The sequence below is a fragment of the Anguilla anguilla genome, chromosome 1 (assembly GCF_013347855.1).
Source record: "Anguilla anguilla isolate fAngAng1 chromosome 1, fAngAng1.pri, whole genome shotgun sequence".
Classification (NCBI taxonomy): domain Eukaryota; kingdom Metazoa; phylum Chordata; class Actinopteri; order Anguilliformes; family Anguillidae; genus Anguilla; species Anguilla anguilla.
In genome coordinates this window covers 68,241,010-68,253,903 of record NC_049201.1, presented here as the reverse complement: position 1 = coordinate 68,253,903, position 12,894 = coordinate 68,241,010, and the positions used below count along the sequence as shown (strand labels likewise).

At 39.4% G+C, this 12,894-nt stretch overlaps 1 protein-coding gene across 7 annotated transcripts in view; it reads right to left on the bottom strand.

The window, feature by feature from the left end:
- Window positions 1–10,888, bottom strand: part of LOC118215408 (membrane-spanning 4-domains subfamily A member 4A-like) — a 50,680-nt gene extending 39,792 nt beyond the window's left edge. Inside the window, exons 1-8 of one of the 7 annotated variants that reach the window (XM_035396194.1) lie at window positions 10,662–10,882; window positions 8,570–8,733; window positions 8,251–8,361; window positions 7,811–7,867; window positions 3,557–3,718; window positions 2,877–2,990; window positions 2,197–2,274; window positions 1,580–1,671 (exon numbers count right to left, since the gene is read on the bottom strand). In XM_035396194.1, coding sequence (XP_035252085.1) covers window positions 1,585–1,671; window positions 2,197–2,274; window positions 2,877–2,990; window positions 3,557–3,718; window positions 7,811–7,867; window positions 8,251–8,361; window positions 8,570–8,733; window positions 10,662–10,758 — 870 coding nt within the window. In that variant the 5' untranslated portion in view covers window positions 10,759–10,882 and the 3' untranslated portion in view covers window positions 1,580–1,584. Of the gene's footprint in view, window positions 1–130; window positions 1,672–2,196; window positions 2,275–2,876; window positions 2,991–3,556; window positions 3,719–7,810; window positions 7,868–8,250; window positions 8,362–8,569; window positions 8,734–10,661 lie in introns of those variants that run through there. The other 6 variants (XM_035396177.1, XM_035396211.1, XM_035396227.1 and 3 more) reach the window with 6 other exon arrangements.
- Window positions 10,889–12,894: the final 2,006 nt, after the last annotated feature.

The following is a 12,894-nucleotide window of genomic DNA, read 5'->3' as shown; positions in this document are numbered from 1 at the left end:
CAAATTAAAATACAAAGCTTACATAATCCTTGCCTATTAAATAATAGGCAAATGGCAAGGCAAAATATGAACAACCCCATGTGAGTTTCAGTCAGCAGGTTAACTATCAAATATGAGATGTAGCCACTTAAGACGTTGATATTCTTTATTTGAGCAGATGGAGATGATGAACTCAAGGTTGGAGAAAACCAACAACAGGGAAACAGAACAGATCAGTAGCAGTCAATCACTCACTCCTACATTTACATTCTGCAGACTTGGACTTTTGCATAATAAACACTTAAGACTTGTTAAAATATTTTCAGTATGATTGTCAGTAGCTAAATCTTTATTTCATTTATGCAGCCCATGTGATCAAGAATGAGTTCAATTAGAAGGGTTCTCTCCTAATGACATCAGCTGAGTCATAGTCATATAACACATTAAGTTGTTGGATGTCCAGACTATTCAGATACACCTACTTAGATCACGTAAAAAATTAACAATGTGACTGTTTTACCTCAAGAATATGCCAAAGCCTTTGGCAAGAGTAGGAGGCATATGAATTGAGAACAGGATTATCGCAAGGCCAGCAGTTATGCTGCTGATGATATTCATTCCAAGTGCTCCTTTTACCTGCAGAAAAGGCCAGGATGTCATATAATGCACATATATAATTTTAAACAGACGGGTGACAAATTAAAGGAAAAACCACAATAAAGTGTCTAAGTAAGGTGTTGGGCCACCATGAGCCGCCAGAGCAGCTTTAATGCGCCTTAGCATAGATTCTACGTTTAGCATAGCGAAGTCTCTGGAACTCCACTGGAGGGACAGAAAACCATTCTTTCAATAGAAATTCCCTCATTTAGTGTTTTGATGATAGTGGTGGAGAGTGCTGTCTAACACATCGGTCCAAAATCTCCCATAGGTGTTCAATTAGTCTTGTGTTCCTGTAATATGCCACGATGCATTTCCCCTCAGCCTATATAACAAAACAGTTATAATTTAGAAATACAAACACTGAAATTTATTCAGTTGTGTCCTATTTCAAGAAAATCGTTTTGCAATTTGTGATTTCATAATCTTTATGAGATTAGGTTGCTGCTGGTACAGAAATCAATGCTGTTATGCTGGATACGTCGCCGCTGGCCAACAGCGTAGCAGTAGTACATAGTAAAAACACGGCCATTCAAGAGTTAGAACAATACAGACACAGGTGGTTGGCTAATGACACACCCAGCGCTGGCTCATGTGGCTCTAAAATATCTGACCTGTAACCCAAACAGCTGTTTCCTCCAAGCAGCTTTTCAGTATAGGAACAGATGTTGTGTCGAAAATACAAAAATACATATTAGCCATCCTAACTGTAAGGAGGCCCTGCTTTATATAATTGGTAATATACATAACAAGATTTTTTGTAAAATACATGATGCCGCTGATAAAAAAAAAAATGTATAATGGAATGTTATGAAAGGTGATAAAGACAAAGTAGCTAATCTATGTCTGCTATTTATATGGAAAATAGGAAGATTATTTATTGTCTTGAAGGTCTTGTAGGATTGAAAGAGAGACAAACATCTATACAAACATGCCCACTGATCTCTTTCAAGGAAGGACTTCATCATATTGAGGAGGCTTCTCTGTTTGCATGCTGCCCATCACAGTTTGGCCCAAAATGGGTGAAATTGTCGTCTTTAGAAAGGAAAAAGAGAAGGAACGATAAAGGTTAATAAAGAAAAATCACTTTACACTAATGCCAGCAGGAAGTGTTTCTGCACGACAGCAGTTTGAGTTCAACAGTGGAGAGGACATACCTGTCTGATACAGTACATTGTACATTCAGTCTGTATTTTGTATTTAGTCTTGAGTCTGCGTATGTTTTTTTATGTAGTATGACTGTTAACTTAGGTTTCCATCCAACAAGAGACCAGAAAATGAAATCAACCATCTTGCTGCCAACCTTTAACTTTGCTGTAACTTTAGAATAATTTTATACTGAAACACCATCTCTGTATTTTTCAAGCATCACCATTATATTCACATCAGCACATCTAGATATTATGTGAAATGCTTGGGGAAAACATCCAGAGGAAGAGCAGTAGAATAGTCTTAAACCAAGGATAAAACAAGATAAAAACTGAAAAGGCCAATCACCCAAGCATAAGTGTGAGATCCATTATCTGTGGTATACAGGTAGTGAGATAACAGAGTTATTACCTGATAAGTATTTGGTGCTGTGCTGAGAAGATTTTCTGATGCAACTTGATTGCTTGTGGGTGCCATATATACCACTTGCTATAATAATAAAAAAAACATGAAAAACTTACATCAACAAATTTTCATCATATATAGAGTACTTAAGCAGCTGCAAAATAAGTGTGATGCTCTCTCTATCTAGATAAAGCTCACAATAGCAATGTCATACACTTCAGAATTAAGCTACAGGTAGTTGATGCATGGACATCACAATCCAGGAGTATGTGCTCCCAACCACTGTTGCCCTTTATTGATAATATCTTTCTCAGAGTTCGATGTGACATCACTTTAGACACGGTTACTCATGAAACACCAGCAAGCAGAGCTTTCAGCGAACATACCCCAACAATCACCACTCTTTCATAATCACTGAGGTCCTGTCTACTGGCCTGCCCAGCATTTTTGTACATGATCCTGAAACTGCTGGGATGTTAACTGTTTTATTAACTCAAGGCACACATGCGGAAATAATACGGAGACACATGCTTTCAGTATATGTTGTGATTCCCATTTATCCATGTTTTTAGCCACTAACTGTATTTTCATTCTTGCAGTTGTAATGGTTCTCTGGACCCATCATTCAACAGACCAATGCAGCACTCTGCTGAACAAGGCAGCCCAGATTGTAATGTAGATCTCACCTCTGTGGAGCAGTCACACACTGCTCTGCAGGCGAATGCTGAAACACAGATGGAGATGATGAACTCCAGGATGGAGAAAACCAGCAGCACTCCTGTCATCCCCTGTGACCTGGTCTGTGAAAAGAGAAATGGAGAACAGATCAGTGGCAGACAATCATTCATTCCTACATTTAGCTACATTCTGCAGACTTGGACTTTTGCATAATAAACACTTAAGATGTGTTAAAGTATTTTCAGTAAGACTGTCAGGACCTACATCTTTATTTGTTTCACTGGGGACGACATAGCTCAGGAGGTAAGAGTGTTTGTCTGGCAGTCGGAGGGTTGCCGATTCGACCCCCCCCCCCTGGGCATGTCGAAGTGTCCCTGAGCAAGACACCTAACCCCTAATTGCTTCCAATGAGCTGATTGGTACCTTGCATGGCAGCCTTTCACCGTTGGTGTGTGAGTGTGTGTGTGTGAATGAGAGGCATCAATTGTAAAGCGCTTTGGATAAAAGCGCTATATAAATGCAGTCCATTTACTTACAGAGCCCATGTGGTCACCAGTGAGTTTAGCTACAAGTCAGAAAGATTCCCTCCTAGTCTGAGTCATAATCATATATTACATTAGCTTGTTGGAAGTCCAGACTATTTAGATACGCATACTTGGATCATGTTTAAAAAAAGTGACTATTTTACCTCAAGCGTACGTTGAAGCCTTCGACAATTGTAGTAGGAATATGACTCCTCATTGTCAGAGCAGTAATATCTCATCATAATAACAAAGTCCAGAGAGAAAAGGATTATTGCAATGCCAGCAGTGATGGTGCTGATGATGTTCATCCCAAGTGCTCCTCTCACCTGCAAAAAAAAGTCGGGATTTAATATAATGCTCATTAAGTATATAGTATATATAATGATTGATTTACACACTATATAACCAAAATATCTGGACACCCCTTGGTCTGGGGCTGTTTGTCATGGTTTGGGCTAGGCCCCTTAGTTCCAATGAAGGCAAATCTTAATGCTACAGCATAAAATCACATTCTAGATGATTCTGTGCTTCCCCACCAGTTTGGGGAAGGCCCTGTTTCCGCATGAAAATGCCTCCAAGCACACTGCGATGTCCATATGTAAAAATGGTTGTTGAGAATGATGTGGAAGAACTTGACTGGCCTGCACAGAGCCCTGACCTCAACCCCCTGTGAGCCAGGCCTAAGTGCCCGACCTCACTAATGCTCTTCTGGCTGAATGGAAGCAAATCTGCAATAGATGCAGCAATGCTTCAACATCTAGTACAAAGATGGGGGGTTATAACTTAAGAGGAAAGTTTAATCTAAAAAAACATTGTGTTCGTACTACTCTGAAGAGTATGTGTATTTCGATTTGTGGGGTGAATTTGCGGAATGGTTTAGACATTGAACTCAAGCAAAGTATAAATATAAACCAGTTCAAGAAGATGTACAAAAAATATTTTTGAGAGGTACAGGGAGGAGGAATGAGGAAGGGGCCTTGTTTCTCTCAGGACTGAGATGCTCGTTATTGATGATGTTGTTGTTTTTTTTTTTTTCTATGAGATTGTTGGGACATGCTGGATGGGCACCTGCACGATGATTATGAATGTGTACATTTGATAAACATTAAGGTAATTATTTAAGTTGTATATGATGAACTTGAAGGTAATTATTTATGCGTATATATGATAAACAAGAAGTTCACCATTTAAGTTATAGAAAAGGGGTAGGATCTTAAAAGTGTATACTTCTACCTACTACTTTTCGGACATGTAATATTTATTTATTTTGTTTATGGAGAATTGGCTTTACATGTTTACTGTTCATTTTATTGGTCATTCTTTTTTTTGTGTGTTTGTTTTCTTATTTATTATTTGTTACATGTTCAAAATAAAAAGAAGAGTGGAGGTTGTTATAACAGCAAAGGGTGGACACCAACTGCATATTAATTCCCATAATTTTGAATTAAATGTTGGATGTCGGCGTCCACATACTCTTGACCATGTAATGTGTGTATACATATATCTCATAAGAAACACGTTTTCAACGTACAAAAATGCCAAGTTACTCACACATACAAGACATACACCGTCTATAACTCATTCATTCAGACTGCCAAAAGTGACTTGAAAGAATTGAGGAAATATTGGGTAGCATTGCTTTGGAATACATCGTATTTCATTTCGGTGAGGCAAGATAGCCTATATTGTTTGTAGTACTGTAACTTGGTGTCATTTTGATATCAATACTTTTAATGGCAGACATGGGTTTTGGCAGTCTGAATGAATATTTTCACACCGAGTTATAGACGGTGTATGTCTTGTATGTGTGAGTAACTTGCCATTTTGGTACGTTGAAAACGTGTTTTTTATGAGATATCATTTCTTTTTGCAAAGCGTTTTATTTTGAGAGTGAGAAATGCGAAGTGACCCTGTAAGAAACAGTTGTGGATTATGGCTATCCTTGTGTGAATTTGTACAGTCTGATGAGCGTGTACCGTTTAGGAGTTTCGGTGTGCAATATATGTAAAACAGTGGCTGTGACAAAGGGTGCGATGGCGTAAGTGTAAACGCATCGGAAACGCAGGTGAAATATGGCCAGTGTATGTACTCATGGATTTGACGGCCATCCAACAAGCCTTGATTGACAAAAGAATCAGCAAGCCCATAGAATTAGAGCTCCTTAGGTCGCAACTTGTGTATCCTTCTGTCCTGCTCCGTTGTCTGTTATTTCGTGGAGATGCGCTTTTAGTGTTTGTAAGGTTTATAAGGCATTTTGATGGGCTTATCTGCAGGTAGGAATCCTCTTCGCTGTTTTGCTAAGCTAGAACGGAAAACTTGATAGTGGAGAATAGGAGCAGACGCATATGTCCCAGCAGGCTTTGCATATGAGAAAATAACAGCAGTGTGAGAGAAATTAGGATTAGGAGAAATTATGAAATTGCATAGTTGAAACAATATGTTTTTAGCAGAATGGGCATGTAGGTGAAGGTTGACATGATCACAGACTATAGTGCGAAGTAAATGAAGTGACCATGAGCGAGCTTAGTTTCCTTATCGAACGGTATATATAACAGTCTGTATAAAGTATTAGTTGTTAAAGCGGAGGGTTAAGTAATGTGTGAAGTCTATTGCACTGATGTGCTTTTCTCATGTTCAGTAGTAGTTATAATTATGAGTGAGTCATGATTTTAAATGTAATGTTTCAATGGGGAGTTGTAGAACGTACATATGTAGTAATTGTTTGTATGTGGCTAGATAGAGAACAGGGCGAGGTAACATGAATGTAGAAACGTGGCATTTGCTGATAAGAAGGTTTTGTATGGTAGCCAAGTGAAGAAATTATCTGCCTGAGGGCGAGGCGGGATTCAATCCTTGAACCGGAGGTTTACCAGTCTGTGACTTTGTTAATGCAGCACCATGACATAGCTATGCAATGCGTGAAATATCATTAGCAAACCTGTCCGTGATTTTAAAGAAGAACACAGGCCAGTAAGCACAGAAGAGCTCCCGTTGAATCCATATGGCTTTGCAATATTGTAGCCGGTTAATAACTGAACGTGCAGACGGTACGTCATAATGCAGTGTATACGTTCAGTGAACGGCGGGTAGATATGGTGCAAAAGCAATAACTGAGAAGTAGTTAGACAATTATTAGTGAGGGTAAAAGCAGGTTAAAGAAACGTGTTCCTAGCTGGGCTTGAACCTAGGACCCCATGTTCCCAAGATTGTAACCTTGCCCACTAGGCCACAGGCAGACTAGCTGTTTAAACTGGAAATGTTTCAGAGTAAAAAGGTATGGGTATTTTGCGTTTGTATGCAAGTTTTTGATTGGGTTGAGTAGGTGAAGATTTGGTTGGTGTCGGTAAAATGTCCAATGGGGAGACATGTTGTTAGTGGGATAGGCAGCAGGAAAAATAAGAATGAGAAGAAGAAGAAGAAGGAGAGAACACAAAATCCTTTTAGTTTGGGGCTTTATTGTGTGGACATGTGAAGTTGTTTATGAAATCTGTCTGTTGAAATGGGGTCAGAATGTACAGAATTTAAGGTTTTTAAGGGCTGAGTGTCTGTGGCTGTTGTGGTTATTTCTGTGGGGAACCCTGAAGAGTGCCAAACTCTCGGTGCTGTATAGGTATGGGGCATGCCCCCGCCAAGGCGTAACTTGGCAGGATGGCATACCTGCCATCCAAATAAATACAGAATGTGTACTTCAGAGAACTTCTGCTGGAAAACATTAGGGAAACTGCCTACAGTTGAAAAGCTGTCATCATGAGAAACTGATGTAATTGGCCAAATTTGAATGACCATGAAAGATGTAAGATGAAAACACAGGGCCAAGTTACATCAAATAACTAGGAAACATTGGGTAGTATTGCTTTGGATTAGGGTTTGTTTAATTTGTGCAAGATAAGATAGGCAGTATTGTTTGTTGTAACTTGGCCTCATTTTGATATCAGTACTTTTAATGGCAGGCCTAGATTTTGCATGTTTTAATTAATGACTTATAGACAGTGCTTTGTATGCCTGAGTAACCTGGCATTTTTGTACATTGAAAATATGTTTTTCTTGAGATTCTGGTTCACCTTGCACAGCAAGAAGACTAAACAATCAGGGCTCAAATTCCTGTTCATATAAATACACATGAAATGTAATGTCAACATCAAATATGAAAGTTTCTCGTCTGAAACAACATACACCCACACCCATAAGATGTCACAACTGGAAGTTTAGAATTGTTTGCCAGTGAAGTTGGTGTGACTGTGCTCTTAGGATTGATGTGTTTGAGGACATCTTGTGTAGATAACATCACAGCATGTTCCATGACCACTTCCCAAAATAAATATTTACAGTCAGGCGGCTCTGAAAATGATAAATCAGGGCTAATGAAATCTGTCAGTAAATATCTGAATGGTCACATCCAGTCAGTGATCAGAACTCACCAGGCATTTGTTCAGTTTGTTGTTCGCAGCAACACTCAGAGCTCCTGAGGAAATGTACTGAGGGGAAATCAAAAAAAGGGAAATGAACTCACTTGAGTTGGGAACTTTGTGTCCTCAGTCCTCAAATTCACCCACTGCTTTAGTAAGCATATATGAAAAAGAAATATTCTGCAGAGAAAGACACTACTAACAGCAAAATACTACATTATTTGCATGTTTTAGAATGCATTTTATTCCAGTCACAATTCCAGGCATGAAGTGTAAAATCGCACTTAAATCAAGCTGAGATCGAATTGTCACCTGACTAATGAACACCTGGGACTGAAGCACAATCATCTAATAGAGGATCAGTGTTTTGTCCACATTGTTTATACCTAATAACCCAATACAGTTCAGCAAAAAAAATTTTAAGCAGGACGATTGGTAATGAAAGAACTTACAATAAGCGCTCCCCAGAAAACAATCCCAGAGTAAACACCAATGCTGTCAGCATAGACGGCCATTGTGATGCCAAATAATATGTTCAGCACTCCAATCATAATTTGCACTGTCTGTAAAAGACAAAAGACAACAAAAATGTTACCAGCTTGTGTCTGCGTTTAGATAATTGCAAGACATTGAATTTTAAAGCAGTGTGTCCTAATGTCAGTGTCTTTCTTATAGAGCTTTTCCACAGACAGTCTGGGTATTGCTGCTGCTTGCAGGTCCCTCTCCAGAGGGAGAGAATGGCTAAATGCAAGAGTAGGACAATGATCTTACCCCCAGTGCCTTTGGATCTCCTTTCAGAAACTTTCCCAACGCAGAGGAAACATGTGAGGTAGTGCAGAAAGCTGGTGCAGTAGGACCACTTTGCTGAGGGTACACCTGGGTGACGACCACAAATCCACTAGCTGCTGAGCTGGCCATTTTACAAGTAGTGCCCTCTGTGGGAAGAGGTGGATAAAGGAAGTGGAGGTATAGTTTTACATTACATGATCATCACCAAGTTTGATTTCGCAAGTAATATTTACATTTGGTAATTAAAAATTGTGGTCTGTCCATTTCTCTACACATCATTGTAAATGAGGTTATACCATTTCAAAAATGTACTGAGACAAATCTAATCTTCTACTCTAATCTTCTAATCTATCTACTCTTAGTCTGACGATAAATTATCAAGGGCAGAATTGAATATTTATAATAATAATAATAATAATAAAAATAATACCTCAGATTTATATAGCGCTTTTTTGAGTACTCAATGTTAACTCATTTAGTATAGCCAACATGTATTCTTGCTCGAAACCAAAACTTTGCTCTGACTTCACTGTAGAGTTGATTTTATAGACTAACAATAATTATCCAAGAAATCTGATGAAACTTTTTTTTTTTTACTTTGAAACTGGAGTGGCTACCAGAAGAGGCTTAATCTATAACCATAGCAGTGCTGCAGGAAGTGGTGTTGGTGGGCCAGCAGGGGGCAATCTTCCCTCTGCTTGAATAAACCACAATGCGCCAGTGAAGTGATGGGGACACTATGCTGTAGGAGATGCTGTCTTTTTGATGAGACGAAAAACTGATGTCCTGACTCACCGTGGTCATTAAAGATCCCATGATACTTGTAAAGAGTAAATTGCCTAAATTCTCAACTTGCCATCTAATAATTCTCAGATATAATTGGTTAAAAATTGTTATCTCCCTCTCAACCTTGGCTAATGTGTGCTGGCGCACAATGGCTGCCGTGCGTCACGCAGGTGGGTGGTTGAGTTCCCCCTCATCATTGTAAAGCACTTTGAGTGTCTGAAAAAGCGCAATATAAATGCAATGATTCATTCAATCATAACATTTTCAAGGTAAAAATCCTGCATAGTGTTCCTTTAACACAGGGGTGTCAAACTGAATCGCAAGGGAGCAGCAATGTCTGCGGGTTTTTGAGTTTTCCTTTCAACCAGACCGCCAATTAAGGCCTTGAGAACCACGGTGTGTAGCCAACCAGACTTGTGCCGAGAACACCCCAAAAACTAGCAGACACTGCGGCCCTCCAGGACTGGAGTTTTACACCTGTTAACAACATAGGAGATGTATTTAAGAACTATTAGATGAATTACATTTTACCCGCGCTTACCAGCAGGGAAAGCCTACCACTGACTCCGGTGAAAGGGAGTCGAAAGTAGAAATGTATTATGAACAATTCATAGTTTAATATGGCCGTCATTTAAGGGTGATTTATTCGTGCCATTCGTTTACGTATTTTGCGAGTAAGAAGATAGGCAGTTTTACATGTTTACATGCTACTTCAAGGTGTTGTTAGCTATTATGTCAAAGAAATATAATGTATTTCAGAGCGAATTTCTTTGGCAGTCGCTGGCTGGATTAACATTAATTGTAAATGTTTATTACGCTCTGGTGGTTATGCCACTTTCACATAGCTGGCTAAACCAAGGATATTTTTACAAGACAAAATTATTTAAAACCGTCTTTTGACACATCTTGCACCTCTCCTTATAACATCTACAATTTCCCTAGGTGTTGTGGTGTCCAAATAAACGAATAACACAAAACGTTATACATCTACATAAATAACACGGCAAGATCTTAACAGTTAGGCCAACGAAAAATGAATTGTTCGGAAGCAAGACTGCCGCTGGGGACAAAATGTTATGAAACACTGTCAGGGATAATGCGCATACCAAGTGGCAGTCATGGATTTCGTCTTCGTTAACAAAAGCCAACCTTAAAATTACGCCCCATTACTTTAAGTGTTCATCACCGTTATAATGCAGAAACACCTTCTCAAAAATATACGCAATAGTGTAGCCTACATAAACCAAGCCTCAAATTGAAAACGATGTTTAAGGAGTAAGCTTCTTACCGTTCAAATGAGCCCAGAAATTTTTAATGAGCAAGCTTCTTACTGTTAAAATCAGCCCAGGAACTACGCAGTAAATATCCAACGTGAACGCAACCATAGACCACTGAACTGTTCATTGCCCGGGACCCTAGCCATAGACCCTCCTCTTCCAGGAAAGCGTTGCTCCAGACAGATCACCCCCATAGTTCCCGTTTATTCTTGGTCGCATGGTATCTTGTGCAAGATTACTTCCTGTGGGAGACTAAGAAATATACAAAATGTTCGCACACAGAAGAGACATATGCATATCAAAGAAATCGACTCGCTCTGTCCAGAAAAAGACGCACATGAGTAATTAAACAGACATTTCACTTTTCGGGGTTTCTAGTATTATTTCATTTTTACCGTGTTTTAGCTATATATGGCCCCAAACAGTTCCGTTTTGTGATAAAGGCTATTTAATCTACTTTATCTTAGATAAATGAATTACGACCTGTCGACATTACAGTGGTAGGTATTGCTACGGCATTCAGAGGTTCATGTCATCGAACGGGAAATTAAAGTAATTCCAAAGCAGCTGGTACAGCGACGGCAATGCCTCCAGGTGCACGCAAAATTTTTGAAGGGACACAATCTCACACAAGCAAAATGCGGGTGGTTTATGTGCATATTACAAATATATCTTCTTCCGTAATTTTTTTCTACTTTGTTCCTAAGAGTGACAGTATTACACTTCCAGCAGTAATAACAGGCCTACATGGTCAAGTGGGGAGGAGGGGGTGGTTGGTGGGGTGGCTGGAGTGATTGTGGACAGAGTGACAATAAATCTGTTTCAGTGGGAACGGAACATACCCACAAACATAAAAACACTTTAAGCAAGAGTCAGTCCAGGGTGCTAGCCTGGCTGATGCACAGACCAACGTGGTACACTGCAAGTCAACACATCAGCAAAGCTATTAGGGTGCCCCTATGGTAGAAAACACACACTTAGTTTTTTGCCACAAGTGTCTTGTGACCTTTTTTGCCCAAATGCCACACCCACACGAGTGTTGATCAGATCAAATTCTGATCTGGTGTGACCTTAGGGAAAAAATGAAACATGCTATTTGTACCATAGGGGTGTAACACCGAAATCTGTGACCCACCGAAATCTGTGACCGCAGAGGCCGCTGTTGCACATTTTCTGCATGTGTGCTGTCGAGAGTTTTGTGAATATATCTTTAAAGTAAAAATATTAAAATACATTTATGTTTTTTAACAGTTTAGTTTTGTGTGTTTTCTGTCACTTATTCTGATGACAGCCGTCAGAAATGGTGACCTCTGTGTTGCTGGCTCTCTGCTGATCCCAGACATGAATACCTTTGTGCAAATGAATGTGAGAGGATGACACATCACCTGAAAACATTTTGTTTGGTGTTTGACTCATTTATTGTGAAGGTACAGTGGGGTCACACATTCTGACGACTGCACACGGGTACCCAATGTGCTGGTTCATCAATTAATGTTTATTTTGTTTCCTTAAAATAAAATCTGTAAAACTGTTATTTAAATAGTATATGTGCTAGTCTTGTTTAACAGTGAAAAAACAAGTTAATGTAGGCCTATTTTACAGGAGTTTTAAGATTAGGTAATGAAAATGTCACACTGTGCATGCAGGCACAAATAAACACATTTTTAGAAACAGTTTATAGTTAATTTCATAAAATGTAGTAATAATAAAAATAAAACAGTTGTTTCTAAAACATTTTTTTAACTTAATTATTTACTTTCTACTGACAGATACCATGCATGGGGTGGTCAGTATGACCCGCTGGCACCAACGTTGCCTCTTTCTCCATAGGAAGCAATAACAACCAGCGATTACAGGCAGTGGACAGGGAGCGATGGCAATCCAATGTTTAGGAGTAGCTTACGCCGTCTACGTACACGCTCTTCTTCATGCCTGTTCTCGACAGCACACATGCAGAAATGTGCAACAGCGGCCTCTGCGGTCACAGATCACGGTGGGTCACAGATTGTTTAGTTGCACAAGAGACCATAACTTTTTATCATCGGAAGGGGCATCCTAATGAGGTACTTGCATGCTTACTTTTTGCCCTAGAAACGCCCCTCCGGTTCCCCTATGGTTGAGAAAATACGCTTAGCCCCTAAGTTCCTAATAAAACATAGAAGTGTCGATTTAGGGCACGGATCTACCATGGATAAATAAAGGTTTTAAAAAAAGGAGGGCACTCAGATCAAAAAGGGCAAGGGC